The sequence below is a fragment of the Stenella coeruleoalba genome (genome assembly GCF_951394435.1).
Source record: "Stenella coeruleoalba genome assembly, chromosome: 18".
NCBI lineage: Eukaryota > Metazoa > Chordata > Mammalia > Artiodactyla > Delphinidae > Stenella > Stenella coeruleoalba.
The window spans coordinates 20,118,044-20,142,315 of NC_137164.1; the positions used below are offsets into that span (position 1 = coordinate 20,118,044).

Below are 24,272 nucleotides of genomic sequence, written 5' to 3' on the forward strand. Positions count from 1 at the left end.
TTATAAATAATTCCAATTTCCTTCCATCATCAGGAAAATCCATCTACCATATCAAAAATAATGAAGAGATTTTGTTTGAAAGATAGATACTTAACTCACTTAGGAGTAATGTCAATTTTGATTTTTCAGCAATCAAAAACCTAAATGCCTGTAGTGAGAACTTCAATTTTAAGACAAATCAGTATGTTCATTTAAACTCAAAACTTTTTCAAGCAACCTCTGATATGATAAATTATTACCTCTCAACACTTACTGAGAGTCTACTTCTAGTATAAAACTCTACCTCACATCCTTCCACATACCCAGCAAACACATACCTCACCCCCACTGCTCTTCATAAGAAACGCAGAGAGAGAAGCAACAGAAAGGACCCTGCACAGGCCATGAGTTTCCAATTCCCTCACAGAAACCAGAGAAGTTAGGAGGCATCTCCAGAGACTATGAATGGACCTACGATTACATCAGACATGAATTCATGTCTCTATTACACCTACCTCAGAGACTGGAATGCGACACATAAAAAAAAAACGAAGGAGAGATTTTCCTCAGAAGTTCCTCAATACATTCTGTGTCTATCATCAATCCCCGAATTCCAACTCTCCACACAACCAAACATTTCACAAAAAAGAGAAAAAAAAAAAGTAGCATGTCTAGTCAGGGCCAGGAAATGCACCTTCCAGTCAGTTCCTACCTGAGTCAGGCCCAGTGAGTTTGGGGTTGTAAAAGCAGGTTTCTGAAACAGTGATATTATGTTCTCTTATATGAAGGTTAGAGCCGGAAGACACAATTTTCACACACGGCATGAGTTGGGAGAGGGCAGAATTGAGAAAAACCAAAGCAGAGATGGACCCCAGTGTGTCAGCACGTACAGAGAACTGGTGAGCAAACTTCTAAGACCTTTGGCAAATCCCCCATAGAAGGTTCTCAAATTTCTTGTGTTCTTCCTTAGTGTGCCTGTCTTCTTCAGAGCCATCTGTTAATTATAACGTGGCATTCATACAGTATTTCTTACCAAATATTTAACACACCTTATCCTTCGGGTATGATTCGACAAGTAAAAAACACAAAAAACATGCTTCTAGGATGCTGACACTGTCTTTATGAGTAAAATGAGGTTTCGTCAACCCGAGAGAAGTCTGCTGACCCTGGTGCCTAGCTTGAGGTTCTTCAGTGAGGGAACTCTCAGACAGACACGGTCCATTTGTACCACACCCTACTTCTGTAACAATCTCCCGGCCTGCCCCAACTTGAATGGGAAAAGCACTGCAAGTTGAAATAGGGCAACTACACAGAAAGAAGTCATGGCTCCTCTCCACGAGAGGCTTAACGATCTAGGTGAGGACCCAGTGAGCACAGCTGCATTGTACTGCAGAAAGGCCTTGGGCTTTCAACAGACTAACCCGGTTTTCACTCCAGCTCTACCACGTCATGGCCCCACGCCCTTTGGGTAAGTAATCCTGAAACCCACACTTGTCTGTGCAAGGTAGACAGGATATCCACCTTGCTGGGTTATTGTCAAGGTCGGATGATAGAACACATGTCAAGTACTCAGCAGAGTGTCTGGCATACAGTAGGTACTCAGTAAATGCCAGTGCTTTATCTCTTTCCTGGATAGAAAGAACATGCAGATACAAAGACTTACCAAGCAACACAGACACACAGCTACAGCTCTAAGGAGACAAGCGGTACAGAAGTAATTCAAAGTAGCTGAGGAGGTCAGAAAGTTCTAGATCATTCTCATCAGAAATGACCCTTGAGGGGCAGCTCCACAGAGCTTAGGTTCCCCTAAGTTCTCCGGCACCCGAAACAATGTGGAAATATATCCTCGCCTCTCCTGTGGACTCAAGAAAAGACGTCTCAGAAGTGTTACTTAATGAAAGTCTTCATGGAAGGAGGAAAAACTGGTTGTCCATATTCTTTGTGCAATCACAATCACTAAATGGCAATGCTTTATGTTTTAAGATTCTTAGATAATTGTGATATATTCAAGAAAGTAAGATACTGTTTTCCAAATCCAACTCCTCTCAAAAATTAGAGAGGGCACCCTTCTTGCAGATGGCCACGGTGCTTTGGTTTTTGTTTTTTCAGCGAATGATGACTCTGGAACATTCGCTCATACTTGGACGAGAAGAGAGTTTACAACTCAGTTTAGGATACTCTTTGAGTCTGATGTGAAAATTTCTCAAATATTTCTACCAAAATAGTTCAACAGGGCTCAGAGCCTAATAATAAGCTGAGAGATTTTATCAGCGCTACGTGACTGAAGGTACTCTGAGTGCTTGGGGAGCACCCAAATGTTTTTAACAAGTTGGTTACTATGTAACTACAAAACAGGAGACTCCTACGCAATTCTAGAATTACTTCAGGCTCTCCAGGGAATTTTTTTTCCAATTGATAGCTAAAAATCATCTGACATGGTTACCTGTGGTATCAATACTATTTTAAGCAAAAAGATATGAAAAATAAATAAGAATGGATGGAAACTAATCTTTTTCAGTCTGTGACCTTAAGCAAGGCCAGTCACCCCTTGCGGTTAAATAATGGCGAGTTATTAAATATTCACCAACTTCACAAATAAATGCTTTTTGTGAAGGTCACACTTGCCCATAGAGCAGGAAGAACACAAGCTATAGAGCTGCCCTGTCTGGTAGGGTGGCCACCAGCCACACGTGGCTACTAAGCGGGAGAAATGTGGCTAGTCCAATCTGTGCTGTGTCAGTGGAAGACCTCAAAAACTTAGGAGGAAAGAAAGACTACAAAATATCTCATTAACTTTATATTGTAGAGATGTTGAAATAATATTTTAGCTATCTAGGGTAAACTAAAATATATTACTAAAATGAATTTCATTTGCTTCTGTTTTTTTTTTAATGTGGCTACTAGTACCTGTAAAATGACATTTGCAGAAGGACAAATATCATATGATATCGCTTATATGTGGAATCTCAAAAACAACGGTACAAATAAATGTATTTACAAAACAGAAACAGAGTCACAGATGTAGAAAACAAACTTAAGGTTACCAGGCGGGGAAAGAGGGGGAGGGATAAATTGGGAGATCGGGATTGACATATACACATTACTATATATAAAATAGATAACTAATAAGGACTTACTATATAGCACAGGGACCTCTATTCAATACTCTGTAATGACCTATTTGGGAAAAGAATCTAAAAAAGAATGGGGGTATATATATATATATGTGTATGTATAACTGATTCACTATGCTGTACAGCAGAAAGTACACAACATTGTGAATCAACTATACTCCAAGAGGGAAGAGATTTGCGGACGTATGTACATGTATAGCTGATTCACTTCATTCTACAGCAGAAACTAACACACCATTGTAAAGCAATTGTACTCCAATAAAGATGTTAAAAAAATACATCAAAAAAAAATTTTTTTAATGACATTTGCTGTCTGCATCATGTGCTGGGTGAGGGACAGTGCTGGGTGAGGGTGTTTCTGCTTGGGTTGTAAATCAGCTACACCAGGGTGACCGACCCTCTGGGCATCGCTCACTGTCTCTCTGCCTTGGGTTTCTTCTTTTGTAAGATGTTGAGAGCTTGGACTAGACATCCTTTTTTTTTTTTTTAAAGACTGGTTTTTTTTTTGATGCAGAACATTTTTTTTTTTGTCTTTACTGAATTTGTTACAATAGTGCTTCTGTTTTATGTTTTGTTTTTTTGGCCCCAAGGCATGTGGGATCTTAGCTCCCCGACCAGAGATCAAACCTACACCCCCTGCGTTGGAAGGCGAAGTCTTAACCACTGGACCGCCAGGGGAGTCCCGGACTAGACGTCTTTTAAAACCACTGTGGCTTTAACATTCTAGGATTCAAGTGTGCAAGAGCTTTGCTGGTGGAGAAAAGACACAGGACAGGCTGATGGCAGTGTTGGAACTGGGAGGCAAAGCAGCTTCCCTAGAGCTGAGCTCCAGATGGGGGCCTAAGAAAAGCCCAGGGCATCCCTTACAGCCACCCAGCAGCTCATGTGCCCCGAGCCTAGAGACAGTGCTCTTCTACCTCTGCCGCCTGCCACCAGCAGCTGACAGGAGAATCTGAGGAAAGCCCTGCCCCGTGTGGGGCTGGCTGCAGGGCTCAGCACGTGCACCACCTATTAGCAGATGAGCTGCTCTGTAGCAGCACAGCCCATGGGTGGCACGCTGTCAGCTTAAGCCCAGGGTGCAGTGGGACAGAAACACCTTACGGCTGCCAAAGGCTGACTTCACCGACGTGCCACACATCCACTCCGCAGGAGCCCGACAAGTGGAAAAACACCAACGCTGTACTCATACAGTGTTTGCAAGACCTAATCCAAATTCTAGCAAACCCGGATTTGGGGGTTTATCACACTCCTGAAAGAAGCATTTTTTTAAAAAGCAAATAACGATCAGTTTCATCTGAAGTGTTATTTGCTATATTTTTGTTTTCCAGAATCAGTTAAAATGGAACCGTCTGAGTTAACTTGGATTGAAAGACAGAGTCGCCACTCACTGGCACGGCCCTTGGGAGTCCTCACAATCGGTCCCAAGCCACCTTCTTGGTCCACTGTCCACGATTTGACAGCAGCCTTCAGCAAACATTTTTGAGGGCATCTATCTTGTGCCAAGCACTGGGATAAAACAGCAAGTAACACCCAGTTCCGGTCCTGAATCAGCTTTCAAGGTGTAGCGGGTGTTGGCCTGGAGAACGCCAAGTGAGAAGACAAATGTGGTTCCCTGAAAATTCAGTGATACGTAGAGGGTGCTGGCCTTAGGAGCACCCAACCCTGGCTTGGAGGATCTGGGAAGGCTTTTGGAGGAAGTGAAATCTACCTTGGCTAAGAACTGACCAAGAGAAGAAGAGAAGGAAGAATCAGTCCTTGTGGAAAGAGCGATGTGCTCAAAAGTCGAGAAGTGAAAATGAACAAGGCTGGAATTCAGAGGGTAAAGGGGCCAGGGACAAGAGATGAACCTAGAGAGGTATGCAGGGGCCAGACTCAGCAGGGCCTTGAACACTCTGGGAAGGAGGTGATGATGGCCTAAATCCAAGCCGTGGGCTCGAGGGTGCAGTGCCCAGCCTCACTCCACCCAGCCCCAATGGGATCACACTGCTTCACACTCCCCAGGCATGCCGTGCACTCCCGGGCTGTCGGGCCTTTGCACAAGCTGTCCTTTCTCTCTTGAGTGCCTCCTCTGTCCCTTACATGGACTTATGTAAGGCGCCTCTCAAAGGTCTCTTCCTGTACAAACCCTCCCCAACCCCAAGACTGAATCAATCAATCAGTTCCTACGCCATGCACTTACTTCTTGTAATAGAGACTGTGGAGAGGAGGGTGTCTGCCCAAATTAATATCTGACTTCTTGCAGAATCACCCCTCTCGGTGGCAGCCGAGCCGCCGTGTCCAGGCAATGTGACCACGTGCCTTGGGCATCACTGACCAAGTCAGGAGAGGACGCTGGAACCAGGTCTCGCCTCTCTCACTCAGAAACCAAGGCTGAGACATGCTAGGAGGTCCTGCCATGTGCTTTATCTGGGGGGACATTTAAACTTGGGATCTATGGGCTAGGCGACCTCTCCATTGTATGGAGGAAGCTGAGCAAGAAAACCAGTGGCTTCCGTGCTTCTTGACAACTTTCCAGTACCTTGTTCTAGTCACTCACGATCCCTGACCAGATGTCATGGTGCTAGGGATGTGAAGACCCCTGTCTCCTTATGACTCATCCCAACTCTTGGTGTGAGCTAGTTGGAATGGGTTTCAGATACTGCCATCCTGAAAAAGGTACTCTGTTTAGGGCTCTATTGCCTTTATACAGAAATTACTCACTTCTGTCCTAAAATCAAAGTGGATACATATGTGACATGGGGGCTGTCACTTTCAGAGCCAATTCCAGATGGACACATGACCATAGCGTCACAGCACTCTTTATCTGGGCCTCACAAGCCACCACCCCGGTGTTCCAGGTGGCCCTGAAAAAATTAACTGGAGCTGACACACAAGAGAAAAGTTATTGGCCATCAATGTTCTAGATTGGAGTCTACTTGAAGGAAGGTATTATGTCCTTTTCATGGTTGTAATCACAACATCCAGCTTTGTGCTGGACACAAGGGCAGTACGGAAGAATGCTTGTTGGAGGATAAATTATGACTATTATTGTTTAGACCAGTTGCTCATTCTTGACTCTTCATTCACCCAAGATATCTTTAGCTCAACAGAAGTACAGAAAGAACTCATTCTTTCCCATTTTAGAAACAAGGTCAGTAATTCAATTAGTAGTGAAGGAGCTGACATCTCGGTCTCAGGTACATACTTACAAGCCACTCTGCCTATCTATAACTTGTTCTTCTTTCTTCTCCCTGAGGATATGGACACATTTTAAAGTTACATCAATTTGGAGCAACGGTTCCTAAAATTCTTAGAGAATCAGAGCATTCTCTTCTTTCCAAGTTAATTATATACATTCATAAAGTTTGGCCTACTAACTTATTTGCAGATTATTTTGCCAGTGTATCCATAATGTATCATAAATTTATTTATGCAATCTGAAAAAAAAGTGATCTAAATACCATAGGATAATCTGTAAACTTCAGGAACTGTAAATCCTGAAAACTTCAGGAAGTGTAAACTACAGGAAACCTATAAATTTCAGGAACTCTGTCACAGCAAAGCCATGATTATTCCTTTCCCCACTTAATGTCTCTATCATATACAGACCTTCCCACAGGACATGATCCCCTCCTTGACCCACTGGAGCAAAAAGTCTTTCTGACTACCTTGATAGGCTACAATTAGTAAACAAACAAAAAGGGCATCTTAGAAATCAGTAACATACCAACTCCATTAACTGTTTGAGCTGACCTATCTCTTCAGGCAGCGATCCAAGTTTGTTGTTACTTGCAATTAAGACTTTGAGAGGCAGACCACACAGGCAGGCCGGCAGGGCGGACAGCTGATTCCGACTGCGAAGAAATAAAAGAACTCTGGTAAACAGGCAGGCTACTTCATACTGTTTGTGAACATGTTTTTTCAACAAACAAGGAGAAAGGAGCGACCGAAGAAAACATTTTGCAAATATAAAAAGTCTGATAAACTTTTATAAAAATGCAAATCCCAAGTGTATAAGAAAATAAAAAATAGTTTTTAAAAAAGAGGGGCATAGGCAGTTGTGAGGGAAACAACTTTTTCCACAACAAGGGACCCTATCAAGCCCCCTGAAGATGTTGAGCTGTTGGCCAGCTCGAGAGCATATGGGCAACACAGGCTGTACCACCAATAGCAACGGGAAGCTGGTGCCAACTGTTCCCTTTCTGACAGCGTGAGCGGGAGATTCAGCGAGGACGAAAGCAACCAGCCCAGCGCAAGGAAGCATCATCGCATCCATCTTAGCAGTGACGGGGAAGATCATTTTGCTGTAACTCACAAAACCACCGGGCCCATTTCCAACATTTTGATTCAGCTTCCTTTTGTTAAAGCAAGAGCTCTGTGGTTAAATTCTGCCTGGGTTATCTGTGAGAGAGCTAATTAAAAAAGAAAAAGGAAAAGTCGGCCTTCTGGCAAAAGTGAAGTTGGAGCCAAGAGGGGTTCAGTTTCACAGAGGAGCATGAAAAGTGTGAGCCCAGGCCTCACCTCTGCTCTTCACCAAAAGGTCTCTACTCTACTTAATGGTCCGCATTGAGAAATCTTTAAATTTCCCATCATCAACGCTAGTTGACTGAGAGACAGGAAAATATCGGATAAATGAAATCTACGAATCACATCAAGGATACGTCGGCCATTTATTTACCTTCCCCTCCACAAGGAGCCCTTTTCCTGCTATCAAGTAAGGAGACAGATGGTTTTTCAGTTTCCCTTTCTTTCTCAGCCATTCTGCTGAGGGAGCCAACCACCAGGCAGTGAAATATCTACAAATCTGTATTTGGAACTTCTGCGTGTATTCGCACACATGTGTGAGACTTCGGAAGCTGTGGTACCATGTGTGTATTTGTGGGTGTGCATATGTCTTTGTGTGTGAGAGATGAGAACAGACAGCTAGACTGGAAACACACCAAAATGTTATCAGTAGCCATTTTTGGGGAGTAGGTACAGTGAGTGGATTTTATTTTCTTTATTATACTTTGCTGTATTTTCCAAAATTCCTACCAAGTACTTTCACAATTTGGGAAGAAATATCATTATAAAAAGAAACTTTACTTAGATACTGGTTACATGGGTGCTTCTAGGTGTGGAAATTCATGAAGCTGTACACTTACAATCTGTGCAGTTTTCCACACATATGTTATAGTTCAGTGGAACCTTTTACTCCCTCACCCTACCATGTGAGGAGGTGGGTATCTGATTAGGAAAGGGTGTCTCTAACGGACGGGCTCAGAAAAAGCAGGTGCTGTGCTGTCAAAATAGCCTTTCCAACCTGGGTGCCTCCCTGTGACCACTGTGACCAGGTGCCTGATGCCAGGTAACCATACTCTAGCAAGAAAATGTAGAGCCATGTCTTCTCTCCCCTGCCCAGATGTGAAAAGAAAGCTCTTTGCAAAAAGGCACAGAAGGAAGAGAGCTTTCTCTCAGGGGGTCCAGCAGAGGGGGAAGGAGAGTGAGAGCCCTGAGGGTGGAGGTTGTATCCTGGTGCTGGAAGGACCAGCTGGCTCTTAGCTTGCCCTTGGTTAGGATAACAGGCTAGATAGAATAGGGGCAATGGGCTCGCCCTGACACTCTCTCCTGATGTCTGGGGGCAGTGGAAGGGGAAGCCAGGGCTATCAGGCTGTCTTTCTGTGCTCTCACACCCCTCGCGCTGCCCCCTCTCAGCTGCAAGAGGCCAGGAGGGCTCCTCGGTCTTGAGGAGGGGGTAGGAGGGCTCCTCGGTCTTGAGGAGGGGGCCTTCCCAGTGCCCTGCTGGGCCAGCTTTCTTCAAGCTCCAGAAAAGTTTCCTGAGATACTCCCTCTGCAAAGGAGAACCCAGTTTATTAAAAGGTGGCAAGTAAATAATTTGGCATTTGTGGTTTAAAATATTTCTTAATATACAATTTCACATAGCGAGGACTGCTAAATTAAAACGTTAATACGGTAATCCTCTTACTCTAGAGCCATATTTGAACTTCCTTTGGAAGAGAGGATAACGGGAACAAAGATAAGCATTTTTAGAAATTTCTACGCTATTTTCCACAGAATCAACAATTACAGCTGGAGATCTTTCCTGTGTTTCTCTGCTTGGAAACTCAGATGTAAAGTATTCCCAGTCTCACTACCTCGATGCAGGCATCTAATCAGATTAGCAGGTATGGCATTGGGAGAGCATCTATATACCATTTAAGCAATGCAGTGAAGCTTCTGCTCCTTCAGACACGTGAGCATTTGAAATTACATGGGATTATTCCCATCGCAGTTCTTCAGGATGGGTAACTAATTTAAAATAAAATTTAGGCTTGTGAAAGCATTTGCGGTTTCTTTGATGGGGATGAATGCTTTTTATGATTAAAGCAGCTGATGGAATAGCCTATTTATTTATGCCCTACACATTCCTCTATCTATACTGTAGTTAATCACCTGTAGGCAAATCGAGATGCCAGGACGAGTCATAATACAGCATGCCACAGGCCTGGGGCACATTTCTTCTATTTCATCCATCCGTTCCCTCAGCCTGTACTTTGTATATTTTATCACAGGATGTTCCTGTATTACTGGTAATTTCCCCCATAGAAAAAGGAAATACACACGCACACAAAAACCCATTAGCTCTCCAGCAAATATTTATAAAGAAGAGGAGAAACTGCACACCCTTTAATCCTCTCCCCACTAAAGACCACAACAGCAGCCTAAGCTTTTTGAAACTGCTCATCTGGCAGCAACTTTTCTCAAGCAAGTAAGTGCCTCAGGCCACAATCCACCACTCTGGCCCCCACTTGTGTCCTGCAGCCCTCTGCACTATGAACAGGCCCTTGAAGGAAACAATGGTTAAAAATAAGACCGTACAGCATCTGATCAGGTAATGGCCAACATTTATTTTCAAATCCAGCCTGGGAGTCACATCTGAAAGCAATATATTTAAAAAAAAAAAAAAGATTTTTTTAAACTCACTCATTACAAAAGAGTAAATTAACGGGGGGAAAAGGGCCACTTATTCAGAAGTAGAAATTACAGATTCGGTCATGGTGGCCTGAGCCTTCCTGCCAGCACAGAGCAGGGCCTCCCCAGTGTTTCTTGTCACTCTCCCTGCTCAGGCTGGGTGGAGGATGGCGCGAGGAGGAATGAGGCGGGGCCGGAAGGCAGCGGGCTCTCACCAGCCTGTGATTACTGCTAACGCTTTGTCTTCCTTCCTTCTCGGCCGAATGACTTCCTACTAGAGTTACTGGTCTGTTTCCTCATTTCAGGGTGAAACAAGGCAGCTCATCATAACCTGAACGGTTCTGATAGCCTAAGTTTGCAGGCTAAATTCCTCTTCAAGGAGCGCTACCCTCGCTTAACAAAAGTCCTAAATTAAGGAATTCACAAACCCAGTCACTTCTGCATGGTTTCACTTTTATTTATTTATTTTTAAATAAATTTATTTAATTTATTTATTTATTTTTGGCTGCGTTGGGTCTTGGTTGCTGTGCGCGGGCTTTCTCTAGTTGCGGCGAGCGGGGGCTACTCTTCGTTGCGGTGCGCGGGCTTCTCACTGCGCTGGCTTCTCTTGTTGCGGAGCACGGGCTCTAGGCGTGTGGGCTTCAGTAGTTGTGGCTCGCGTGCTCTAGTGCACAGGCTCAGTAGTTGTGGCACACAAGCTTCGTTGCTCCGCGGCACGTGGGATCTTCCCGGACCAGGGCTCGAACCCATGTCCCCTGCGCTGGCAGGCAGATTCTTAACCACTGCGCCACCAGGGAAGCCCTGGTTTCACTTTTAGAGAGTGTTATTTTAATGTATTTTGACTATGGCCTTCCTTATTAATATCCATGCTTTCAGACTTAATTTTGGTATTTAACACTATTTATTACTGGTTTATCAGAAAGTTATTTTCCTTAATGTATGTGATGATAAAAACATGCTATAGTCTTACACGTGATTTTGTTATCAGACATCATATGTGTTTTTTATTCTACTGGAATAGATCCTTTTTGTAAGTGAATGGGTTCACTTAATAATGAAACATGGAACTCACTTAAAATAATTTATAGAAAGATTTCTATAACAGATTCACCTGCTCAGTTGGTACAGAGATCACCAACTGTGGAATTAGAAAACCTGGGTTCAAGTCTCATCTCTGCCATAATCGTCCACAGACCTTTAGGTAAGTCACCTACCTCTCTGACTTTGTCATCCATAAAACATAGATAATAATACCTACCTAACATGACACATGAGATTATGGATGCAAAAGTGCTTAGCCCAACACTAAATCCATATATTAAGGTTAAACCATTCCCAACACCACTGACGTAGCAAAGCAATGGGAGGTGACCAAAAAGAGCTTAATTAGGGTTTAGTTATTGATTTTATTTCCTAACTGCTAACATTTCAACCACTCTTAAACTAAGGTTGCATGTTCAATTTGTCAAAAACATAAGCCAATTAAAGATGACGATTCGGAGGCATGTTGGGGAAAACCAGGCTGGTTTCAGGCCAAAACAAACCAAGTAACTCTTTCCAATCTGGAGAACCAGAACTAGAACAACAACAACAACAAAAAAAATCACACCAATGACCTTTTCTCTCCCATCTTCTCTAATTCCAAGATCCTACCATTACTCTGGGAAAACATGAATACCCAGGGGTCATCATCTCTATTTACTAGTTTTCAAAAATGAACAGAAATAATAATGTGAAATCACAAACCTATTAAGAAAATGTCACAGTGTGCCTCTAAAGGGCACAGAGGAAGCAGGGCAGGGTTCATGGTATCGGCACCTCAGGCTCACCCTGTATAGGTCTCAGGCAAGGAAGGGAATAAACAAGCACACGGGAGTTATTGTATATTGCTTGTTTGAATCACACTGTCTGTGCTTTTGGCACATGAACCACAGTGAAGAGCAGTTATATTACTTGAGCCAAATAAGTTTCCTCTTGCACAGGGTACCTCACCTAATTTTGCTGTATGTTCTTTTTGCATACGCTGTTCACCTTTCATTAAAGGCAGAGTGATTTTTTTCTGGTGTGTGTTTGTCACTTGACTGTTCCTTGTCTTCATGTCCACACACAACGGTGAACAATATCCATAGAGAACTATTTCCTTTTTCCTGCTTGCTTCATTCTGAAAACCCACCATGGCAAGATTTCTCACCCTCATTTCCTCAAATGACTAAATACTTCCCCTGCATGGCCAGCCCTCCCCCTTCATTCCCACCATCCTCATGTGTCTGAGACAAGGACCAACAACAACCAGAGCCTGGCTTTAAGTTGCCTGGAGATATCTTGGCCAACATTAGTTTTGTAAATATAAATTCTATAAATATAGCTTTACTAATGTGTTACATGAATTTTTTTTAGATAGAAATTCTATTGACCTTATGTATACGCATAAAATCTGGGAGTCCACATCTACATCTAACTGTGAAAGCAGTTCTGCTACCTACAACTTGAGAATGACAATCATTTGAAAACTTACATGTTGCAAAACTAGAAACACAGAGTCATCATTTCAAGTGAATCTTGAACCAGTTTTGAACACTATACCAATCCATTTCACACTACACAATAGGGCCATTCTTTGAGAAAGTAAAAGGCAACTTCAGAAAACTAAAAGAAAAGGAAGCAGCGAGCATTTAAAGCAGCTCAGAATTCAGGCAAATTGCTGCACCAGCCATTTTGCTGTGCATACCTGCACCATATTTGGCTTCTGCAGCTGAACTGGTTTCCCACAATAACAGTCTATCAGTCTCCTCTTGAGTATAAATAAACCTTTGCTTAACATATTCTGGCTTTTTACACCCCTAACAGTCAGCAACCACCACTACCAATGTCTGTAATTAGATTTCAAAGTGCAGTTATTGATAACTTGTCCCTTTCTCAGCTATTTCCTCTCCTTTTTTCTAAGAGCTCTTCAATTCTATAAGGACAAGTCTCTAAAACTATTCCTTAAAGTTTCCTCTATAATATTTATCATTTCCTTCCTTCATTGTAAAATGGAGCTAAGTGTTCAAAATCAAGGAAGCTTTAGATTTCAAACAGAACTCAACACCTGATACTAGCAAGAATAATAATTGGCCAAACACCTCCAGAGGCAACAATGTAGATTTGAGGTTTTAAGTATTGAGACTGTAAAGGCCTGAGCCTTATGCAAAACATTGTTGCTGCCAAGTGGGAAAAGTACCACTAAATGGCTGGAAAAGATGTACTGGCACTGAAGAGAATCCTCCCACTTTTAGGAGCCATGTCCCAGGCAGAATGGACACCACCTTTCTGTCCCCAGGAAGGTACGCCTACCTTACCTGCCTTCTCCTCCATGCCACTCCACACCAAAGCCAGGGAAATAGATATTTTTTACTTTAACATTTTTCCCTGCCAAAAAAGAAAGGGCTATGGGTACTGACTGAAATGAGAACAGGCTGCTCAGATCAACTGTTACCCAGGGGGACTGAATTAACAAAAATCATTCATAATAAAATTTAAGGTGCCTGAGCATTTTTGTTTATCATTTGAAGACGTGTGCCTCTCCGTCCATCTCCAGGAATTTCTGAATGTGTAATGCCGGTAGACATGCATGAATATATTACTCTATATACATCCTCTTCTTCCCACGTATCCTTCCAAGTAAGTGAGTGTTCAGAAAGCTTCTCTCATGTAACTTGACAGCCAATAATAACTCAGTTCCACTTAACTGCTCTAAAACGGAAACAAATCAGCAGCATATCCTCTTTCCTAAAAATGCTATAAAATCCATTTACTTTACTCAAATACTAGACCTCTTGCCATTATTTTTCTTAACCCATTTTGGAATCCATAAGATAACAGTATGCCACAAACTTCATTCAACAATTCAACAAACATTTCTTGGGTGGTTATTATGCATAAGGCACTGCGCTAGGCACTTAGACAACTATTATTTTATTTATATTCACAATAATCCTGTAACATTAAACCCCCTACTTTTCAGACACAAAAACTGATGTTATTCAGTGAATTTAAATCACTTGCTCCAAGTTGCCTAGCTAATGCTAAGATATGAAACCATGTGGGCTGGGCTTCAGATCAAAGTCTGTGGTCTTCCCTCAATAAAATAGAGCCTCTTCTCATTTTACTTTGGAATAAAAAGTACAGGTAAACCAGGAAAACAGTAGGAGAGAGCTCCAAATTCCAAACGGAGGCAACTGAGACACTAGACTGACAATTCAATGACTGATTTATATGAAAAGGGATGGAGGAAAGAGTCGAAGATCATCTCTGAGATTCCAAGCTGGAGGATAGGGTGCTGGAGAAAAGTGGTAGGAGCATGGCTAGGAACAAGGTTCCAAATATGCTAATTTGGGAAAGAAAAAATGGGCTTAGTTTAGCCCATGTTGAACTTTGAGGTGTTCCATCTAAGAGGAATTGAATTTTAGTCCATTGGGAAAATAAGGACTAGTGTTAAAATGAGTCAAAGTGACAGAGAATGTATTGGACACACACACATAAGGCATGAGGTCTGAGAGAGAAGATTTAAGGACCAAAGATGGGGCTTTGGGGAATACTAGCATTAAGGTGCAGGAAGAGAAAGAACATCGAATAGGGAAGAGACGGAAAGAAGTAGAAAAGTGAGCAGGAAAGCATGTGACCAAATCAAGGGAGGAAGATGCTACGGTGTCAAATGCTGAAAGGAAGCTAATTATTTCCTACACTTACTGAGTGCCACTCTGCCGAAGAACCTGTTCTAAGCACTGAGAAAATGTGAAATGCACATGAATCCTAAAGCTTATTAACTCCTACCAAGATAGGCAACATCCCTCTGAGCTGGTATACCCTTACCTCCTACTTGAATGTGGATCTTATATTTTAAAAGTGCTGGAGCAGCAAATATTTCCTACTGGGTTTCTCAAATTTAAGATAAAAAATGACTGACTCTTAAGGAATAAAGAAAGTGAGACTTCCTTTATGGGTCTTATCCTGTAAGGTGGAATGAAGGATTCCAGACTCGTCCTAAACAACTCTTTAAACGAGTGTCTGCAGATTTGGACACCACTGTCAGATGCTCAAAGGTTGCCTCTGCCGAAGTCCCCAGGTGTTCTCTCCTGGTACTGAGGTCACAGCGGTCTCTTGCAGGGACTAATGCACCAGAGGGGCCACCACTCATATCAGTTTACTTAAATTCCCTGAAGATAATCCATTTAAATGGCCAAACAAAAGTGAAAGCAATGCACTGCCTTCAAAGCACTCTCACTATATCCTCAGTCCTCCCTGCCCACCTACGTGCAAACAGCCTTTCACAGTCTTTAGAACACAGGATCTGAAAGGAAGAGTTTCACAATCCCACTGAACACCTCTTTATTTTTTTCTTCTACCTATAGTCCTGTTCAAATAGTTCACAGAGCTATACAGTTCTTGCACGTGGTGATATAAATTAAATTGTTTGGTGTATCTGGAAAAACTGTGACAAAAACCATTACTGGGGGTCTCGTCTAGCACACCCTTCCAGATAATCTCTGCTATTCATTGTCCTTGAGTTACTGTACAACTCTGTGTTTGTAGAAATGGATTGTAATGCAAATCATTTTTGTCCACAGAAATACAGATGAATCATGATGAGTGTAGAGGAATTATAACTGACTACTGGATACTGACCAGCTTTGCAACTATTTGTAAATTTACTTCAGTAAGTCCACTAATGTGTGTGTGTGTGCGTGTGTGTGTGTGTTGAATCCTCCTTTAAACAGGATATAACATTCTACTGGTTCCTTCATTAATTAATGGGTTAAATACAATCTTCGACAGATGTACATTTTCTATTTGTATGAGAGTCATGAATTTACCTTTTTAAAAAGAATTACCCTTTAACAGGTGATTAGTTTTAGCCACAGCGACTGGTGTTTCAACAATGAAATTTCAGGGCAGACAATTTAATGTAAAGACCCAGCTGCTTTAGACTTTTGGTCAAGGTCATTCTTTTCCTCATTACATAATACAGAGCACCCAGAAACTGAAAAAATCCCCTCACGCCCTCCAGAAAAAGTTCAATCTTATTAAGGAGCGGGGGAGAAGAAAAAAACCTTAAACTTGAGTACTCAGCGAGTGACTGATACATTCTTTGCACTTTTCAGTACTTATTTTTTCTCAAAATTAATTGCATATTTTAATTGATCATTAATAATAAACAAAATTCAGATTTATACATATTTAAAAGGTGCTAAATAAAGAATAAATCAACCTGGATGGCAGCTGTGTGAACACACTCTATGCTGCAGTACTTCCTGGGCCTTTCTCTTTCTACTCACATTTCATCGTGTCTTTCAACACATCCAGTCCATACAGATATCTTGGCCTCTGAACAGGGCATCACGAAGGCACATACTTTCTTACCTCATCGTTTTTTAGACATGAGGTCAGTTCCTAAATCTTTAGGTGATAAACATTCTTCTAAATCAGTGTTCACAAAATGGTGTTCTGAAAAGCACACTCTAGGAGATGCTAATAGGTAGACCTCACAAAACAAGGGAGGAGAGTTCTGATAGCACAATACGTGGATGTTTTTGTTTGTTTTACGTGGACTTTTTTTTAAAGCAAGCATACCTATTAACATCCAACATAACACTTTTCCATAGACTATAGTTTTAGGAGATGGTGTTCTACTTACACCCTAATGTATCTAATGGCATCCCTGTGGTTAGAAATATGTAACTTCTTTTCTCCTAGGGAATTTGGCAGGCAGGTTTTCTCCAGTTCTGTTGCTCTCTATTCATGAACAGAAGGACTAATCATTCAGTAGAATGGATCAATTTTCTCATATTATTTTCCCATCCCTTTCTGTGATGGTTTGCCAGTTGCCAAATGGGAGTTTCAGAAACACACTGCCTGATTTCATGAGGATAAGGTAGATAAGCTGGGATTAATAGATAATACAGTTCCACACGATCCAACTCTCAAAATGACCCAAATCTTCTGGTTATTTGGATCTCACCATTCAGAGAGATCATCTCATTCCATCTGTTCTGACAGTCCATCTGGTCCAGAGAGTATAAAGGTATTCCAAGAGATGACAGGAGATGAAAAAAATGCCTTACAGAATAACCTGCTCACCTCACAACCACTCCTTTTGTACCCTAAGCACCCAACCCCTTGACTCTTTCTAGATAAAGCACTACAGACTATGCATTTATTCTTGACTTTCTCGTCCATGAAAACAAAATGTTGTTTGGAACTATTACACATGCTGAAACTCCTGGCTACATTATTTTATCAAAATTTCCCCTCCCTGAGTTCTCAGAGCACAAGCACTCCTTTCAGAAGTAGGATAATATTTTTAACATAATATTCTGCAATTTTCTAGCCACTACAGTGTATGTTTCATTACTTTTGAAAATGAAGTGATACATTTAGATCTGGATTGGGAAACTCAGAAAACCAATAATGCGTCTCTTTTTCTCAAAAGCAACTCTTATAAAAAACTTTATTTGTCCAGTTACTGTAATCGTTACTAACAAGCAACAAAGAACACTAAGAGAACAAAGGGAAGCCCTGGGTTGGCCTCCCTTATTATACCTCCAGACTGCAGTCAAATCCTACTTCCTTAAAGTCCTAATTCCAGGGAAGAAGGTATGGAGGATGCTGACAAGATAGAAAAAGCAGAGTTCAACAAAGAAAGGATTGAAGATTAAGAAGTCAAATTCTCACAAACTTCAATTTAAGGTCGAAGGCAACAAGACTGGTTCTTATCAAGTTTTATAATAAAATAAACAACGCAAAGGAATCCAGGATTAAGTTGTTTTTAGGCAACCAACAAAGTATACTATTATAAGAGTAAGAGAGTGCATAAGATTTCACTAATGAGTCAAAATGTATAGTTCCTGTGCTACACATCTCAATCACTAGGAGTCTTCTCCATTAAGGAATCCCATGGTGCTACAATTTTTCCTGCTTTCCAAGTATTACTGTACTTTCACTCTCAATATGTTAAAGGCATATTCATGCTTGAAAAATACCCCAAATATAAAGAAATAAGAACGAATAAAGAGACTAAAAAATGTGAAAGAATGAGAGGTCTAACATATAACTAATAGGGAGTATACAAAGAAGACAGAAATGATAGAGAAATAGAGGAAGGCACAATATTTAAAAAAAAATAAATTTTTCTAGAATTGATGAAAGACATGAGTCTTCAGACTCAGGAAGCAAAATAAAGTGTACACTCAGGTAAATCAAAATAATATATATCTATACATATCATAGCATAAAGTACAGAAACACCAAAGACAAAGATATGGGAAGAAATCAAATGGAAAAATATAGAAGATTTTCTACAAACTTAAAATATGTAGACAAGCAAGGATTTTTCTATAGCAAAACAGAGGCCAGAAGGCATACTGTCTTTGATATACAATAGAAAAGAACTGTCAACTTAAAACTTTATACTAATACAAATGAAAATTTTGTACAAATAATTGAATCTTCTAAGAATGAGGAAAGACATTTCAGAAAGAAGACTGTATTTACGTACCCTCACTGAATGAACTACTTAAGGATGCATATTATAAAGGAAGGAGAGTAAACCCTAAAATAAGTGAGATGCAAAAGCAACAGTAAGTTATACTTAGTGGATTTACTAGAACCCTGTACACAACACTTAGCATACATTCTTTTCAAGCTCATGTGTAATATTTATAAATTTAACTATGCATAGACTATAAAGCAAATATCAACCAATCTAAAGAATCAATATCAAACAAAATATTCTCCAAACACAATGCAATTAAATTAAAAATCAATTTTAAAAGATAACTATAAAAATATATTCTATCTCCAAAATATACAAACAACTCAATATCAAAAAAAACAAACAACCCAGTCAAAAAATGGGCAGAAGACCTAAACAGACATTTCTCCAAAGAAGACATACAGATGGTCAACAAACACATGAAAGATGCTCAACATCACTAATCATTAGAGAAATGCAAATCAAAACCACAATGAGGTATCACCTCACACCAGTCAGAACAGCCATCATCACAAAATCTACAAACGATAAATGCTGGAGAAGGTGTGGAGAAAAGGGAACCCTCTTGCACTGTTGGTGGGAATGTAAATTGATACGGCCACTATGGAGAACAGTATGGAGGTTCCTTAAAAAACTAAAAATAGAATTACCATACGATCCAGCAATCTCACTACTGGGCATATACCCAGAGAAAACCATAATTCAAAAAGACACATGCACCCCAATGTTCATTGCAGCACTATTTACAATAGTCAGGTCATGGAAACAATCTAAATGCCCATCAACAGAGGAATGGATAAAGGAGATGTGGTACATATACACAATGGAATATTACTCAGCCATAAAAAGTAATGAAATTGGGTCATTTGTAGAGACAGGGATGGAACTAGAGACTGTCATACAGAGTGAAGTGAGTCAGAAAGAGAAAAACAAATATCGTATATTAACGCATACATGTGGAATCTGAAAAAATTGGTACAGACGATCTTATTTACAGAAATAGAGACACAGACATAGAGAACAAACGTATGGATACCAAGGAGGAAAGGGGTGGGGTGGGATGAACTGCGAGATTGGAATTGACATATATACACTATTGATACCATGTATAAAATAGATAACTAATGAGAACCTACTGTATAGCACAGGGAACTCTACTCAGTGCTCTGTGGTGACCTAAATGGGAAGGAAATCCAAAAAAAGGGGATATATGTATTCGTATAGCTGATTCACTTTGCTGTACGGTAGAAACTAACACAACATTGTAAAGCAACTGTACTCCAATAAAAATTTTGAAATGTATATATATTCTATAGGAAACTCATGGGTCAAAAATGAAATACTGGAAATCAGAAAAGATTTAGGAGTGATTTTTTAAAATACCGTACATCAAAACTTTTAGGCATCAGCTAAAGCACTAAGTACCGGGAAATCCATGGCCTTAAATGCTCTTATGAGAAAAGAAAAATAACTAGAAATTCCAGGAATTAGAAAAAGAATAAAACTACAAGAAAGTAGACCAAAGGAAATATGATAGATAATATCAGAAATTAATGAAAAGGAAAATATCAACAGTCATTAAACTTAAAAGCTGATTTTTAAAAAGAAACACAATAAAAACAGACAAACTTCTGAAAAAATGAATAAAGGAAAAAACAAAGGCACAAATGTATAAGTGTTAGAAATTTAAAAAGGGAATCAAGTATGAATATAGCAGTATGAATATTTTTAATTTCCTTATTTAAATATTTAGTTGGCGTCCTGGAAAATTCTGTAACAACCATGTTTATGATTCTGAAACGATTCAAAGGAGGATGGAATGCATCAGAGCACAGCGTTAAGCAAGATGACAACGGTGAAAGTGCTGAGCAAATAATAAATGTCATAGAAATAAGTTCCACTAATTCCTATTATTCTTATTTATGAAATAGTGTATCCTAGGGATAAATCACTTTCCTATTTCCTACCTAAAGTAAAGGGCTGTTGGGACTTCACTGGTGGTCCGGTGCGTAAGACTCCGCGTTCCCAACGCAGGGAGCCAGGGTTCAATCCGTGGTCAGGAAACTAGATCCCACATGCATCGTGCATGCCGCAACTAAAGATCCCGCATGCCACAGTGAAGATCCCGCGTGCCGCAACAAAGGCTCGGCGCAGACAAAATAAATAAATAAATATTTTAAAAATAAATAAATAAAGTGAAGGGCTGTTGAAGGGCTCAAATATGATGGTGTAACAACGAAATCCTACTTAGCTATTAAGAAGTGATGATGATGATGATGATCGTGATGACGACAATGGTGAAAGTTATTTCAAACTTCCACACCTCCTTTCACATGTTGATGCTCTGTTTTTCTTCCTTTCCCTCTTCTCATCTACATCACTTGTTATAAGACTTGGTAAACTGTAATGCTCTTGGAGTAAACATAGGTTGATGATTGATGAAGTGACAATGTTTCAAAGGACTTTGGTCTGTCTAGTGAGAAAAATAAATGTAATCTGCTTGCTCATTTAGAGCTTGGAGCTTGGTGGGAGCTTGCAGAAAAAATTTTGAGAATTTCCATAAACAAAAAATCTATACAATGAATTAGGGGTGAGTGTTCACCCTATTTTCCGAAAGCAAATCTGCAGCACAAAGATCTTAAAAACTTTATTAAGATCAGAAGCAGAACTGAAAACAAAACCAGCACATTCTGACAGCAGTCTGGCTATCAAAGCTATAATGTCCCTTTTGTGTCTCTCTGTTCTTTTTTTCAATACAAACACTGATCTCAAGAAACGTCTGTGGTCAGGTGATGTGTAGAATGGAAAAATCCCTTTTGGAAGTCTTGCCAAGCATGGGTTATACTAAAAGGAATGGAATCTGATAAGAAATACCTATTACGAACTCATTCGCATTTAATGAAGCCCTTCAACTACCAACACCAATAACTTTACAGCCGCAGTAATTTATAAGTATACTAAAATTTTTAGGGACTGTTTACTCAAGGTTCCACCTTAAAAACAAATGCCCAGTGAGCACATTAGAAAAGGCAAGGCTTAAACCACAAGTTGCCGCTCCTGCAATGGACGACTCTGGTGACCACTTCCAACTCCAGCATTCTATGAAAAATACCTTCAAATTTTAAGATGATACTTCCAAATTCCAACATGGTTCATTGTGTTTTGGTGTCTTCCTGCTGACTGTCAATTCACAAAACACAACCTAGTCACCACAAGCCAGTTCCAAAATACATACACTAAAATATTCTCCCTTCCCCTTTGAATGAGATAAGATCTTCACAAAAGAAAGAGGGATGCAAGTTTGAACTGAGCAAAATTCCTCCCCTTTTCCAGTTTAAGAAGACATCGTCCATTTTCTCCGTTTCTAGAAAGAAAAAAAACACTATCCTACAACTGAGACTTTCTTCAGAAAGGTCAGTCACAAGGAGAAGGTATATTTCCTAGGGATAGAAATCAAAATTCTTAGGAACAATGAAACTTCATTTTCTGTTCATAACAAAAAATATTAAATCTGTGCTTTCTAAGGCAATCCTAGCATGTAGGATGCTTCTCCCAAGCCCTGCAAATACAGAGCTATAGTCTGAGGTTTAAAGATTAATTCTCCAAATGAGCCCCCAAAGGAATGTGGGGATACAGGTTATACAGCCATCGGGAAGTTGGCTCTTTCTGCACATTGTGTAGCAGCCAAAAGGATGCCAGGCTTCAGAGAAAGTAGCCAAAAAGGATTCCTTGTATGGCGTGATAACATTTTGCTCAAGAGACGGCCCCCTTCTCTACAGGCAAGGCCTCACCATCCACTCCTAGGAGGCTGGGAGAGAAAGGCGCTTCTAACGAGTAAACCAGCTTCTGGCTCTGTGCGTTTCACCCCAGGAAAGTAAAACCACACCGAGAGTTCTGGAAGGACTACGATCAAATGCTGTAAAGAACTTGCATATCCTGGCTGCCTCTATTCCAGAACCTCTCTGAGATGAAACTTTTAAGCTAAGCTCCCTATTCTTAGTTGCGTTCACAACACCATTACACCCGCCAAAAGCCTCTCTGCTCTGGGTTCTTCTAGTTTTCTAAGGTACATTTTCTGCCTGAGTCTCATCAACAACAATCTCTCCAACAATTTAAAACAGATTTTACATTTTGTGAGGCTTTCCTGTGTAACCCAGGTTCAAAGCGTTTGTTCCCATATAGGAACAAGCCTTGCTTAATCACTTTTATTGTTCTTGGCCACATTTCTTGGATTAAGACACTTTCTAACAGGAAGAGACCCAGTAGCACATACATTAAATCAACATAACCTTTTGTTGTGAACACCAAGAAGCAAAGATTCAAAGCCCAGTTCCTCAGAACGCAGGCTACATAAACAGCGATAAATTAATGTTTTCCACAAACAGGACATTTCTGTCACGAGAGGAAAAACTAGAAGACACTTCAGTGTTTTTAACTGTGTTTCACAGTGAAGGTTTTCTTTCCATGTGCTAAATAAACCCGTCTCTAGTCTAAGATGGGAACTGGATGCTGGCACGAAGCAGCCATCTGACATTTAAAGATAATGTTGCTGAGAGATCCTGTCAGCCAAGAAGCTGGTGAGGCAGTGGCTCACCACCACCACCACCATCACCTCCATTGTCATCATTATCACCAACACCATCAAATATTTATGACTGTTTACTCGGCTGGAACATGCAACGTATCCTGGAGGGTGTAATCAAGTTTGACTGGTTCCCATGCATTCAAAGTCCCTTCACAGGATCTCTCTCTTATTTTGGAACATACAAAATCAGCAATATCTACCTGTGATTTATTTAAAAAGAGAAAAATGTTAAAAACACAGTGAGATCATGTTTAATTTTAAGTACAGAAACATGAAATCTGTGGAACTTGAAAAGCAGCTTCTCTGCACTACTTTTTCGAGCAACTCTTTTTCTCTGGCTAATAGAAATAAGAGAAAAAATTCTAAGCACTACAGAAAAGAAAGTGTTCGGGGTATTTATTGATAAAGGCCACTGAACTTGCCTCTTTGTTAAAGCTGTTTCACACCATGCTATATCTGAGCCAGTCTACACTGTGTGCTCAAAAGTAATTTACGGTATTTCTTTAATTTTCTGAAATTTATACAGACTTCCCCAACACATCTAAATGAGTGACAATTTGATTAAATGCTTGATTTGATTAAATGCTTCTGTCTAGAAAATGTCTTTTCAAAATCTGTATGATACTGTTTATATGTGGAATCTAAAAAATAAAACAAGCTAGTGAATATAATAAAAAAGAAACAGACTCACAGATACAGAGAACAAACTAGAGGTTACCAGTAGGAAGAGGGAAGTGCGGGGCAATATAGGGGTAGGAAATAAAGAGGTACAAACTATTATGTATAAAATAAATAAGCTACGAGGACATATTATACAACACAGGGAAAACAGCCAATATTTTATAACTATAAATGGAGCACAGCCTTTAAAAATTGTGAATCACTATGTCGTACACCTGTAACTTATATAATACTGTACATCAACTATACTTCAATTAAAAAATAATCAATCACTCAATCAAATGGACTACTAAAAAATAGAATATGAGTTTTTTTTCGCTGCCATAATATCTCATTTGTAACTATCACGGAGAAAAAATTAGATTGAAGGGGACTCAGCAGCTCTCCTACAAAGCAGTCCTTTTGCAGCAACCTGAGTGCCCTGTTTCTTTTG

General features: G+C 40.3%; 1 protein-coding gene across 4 annotated transcripts in view; it reads right to left on the reverse strand.

Moving 5' to 3' along the window:
• Positions 1–24,272, reverse strand: part of LRCH1 (leucine rich repeats and calponin homology domain containing 1) — a 188,818-nt gene that overhangs the window by 69,416 nt on the left and 95,130 nt on the right. For all 4 annotated transcript variants that reach the window (XM_079903022.1, XM_079903025.1, XM_079903024.1 and 1 more), the window contains exon 3: positions 6,820–6,946. In XM_079903022.1, coding sequence (XP_079759148.1) covers positions 6,820–6,946 — 127 coding nt within the window. The remainder of the gene's footprint in view (positions 1–6,819; positions 6,947–24,272) is intronic.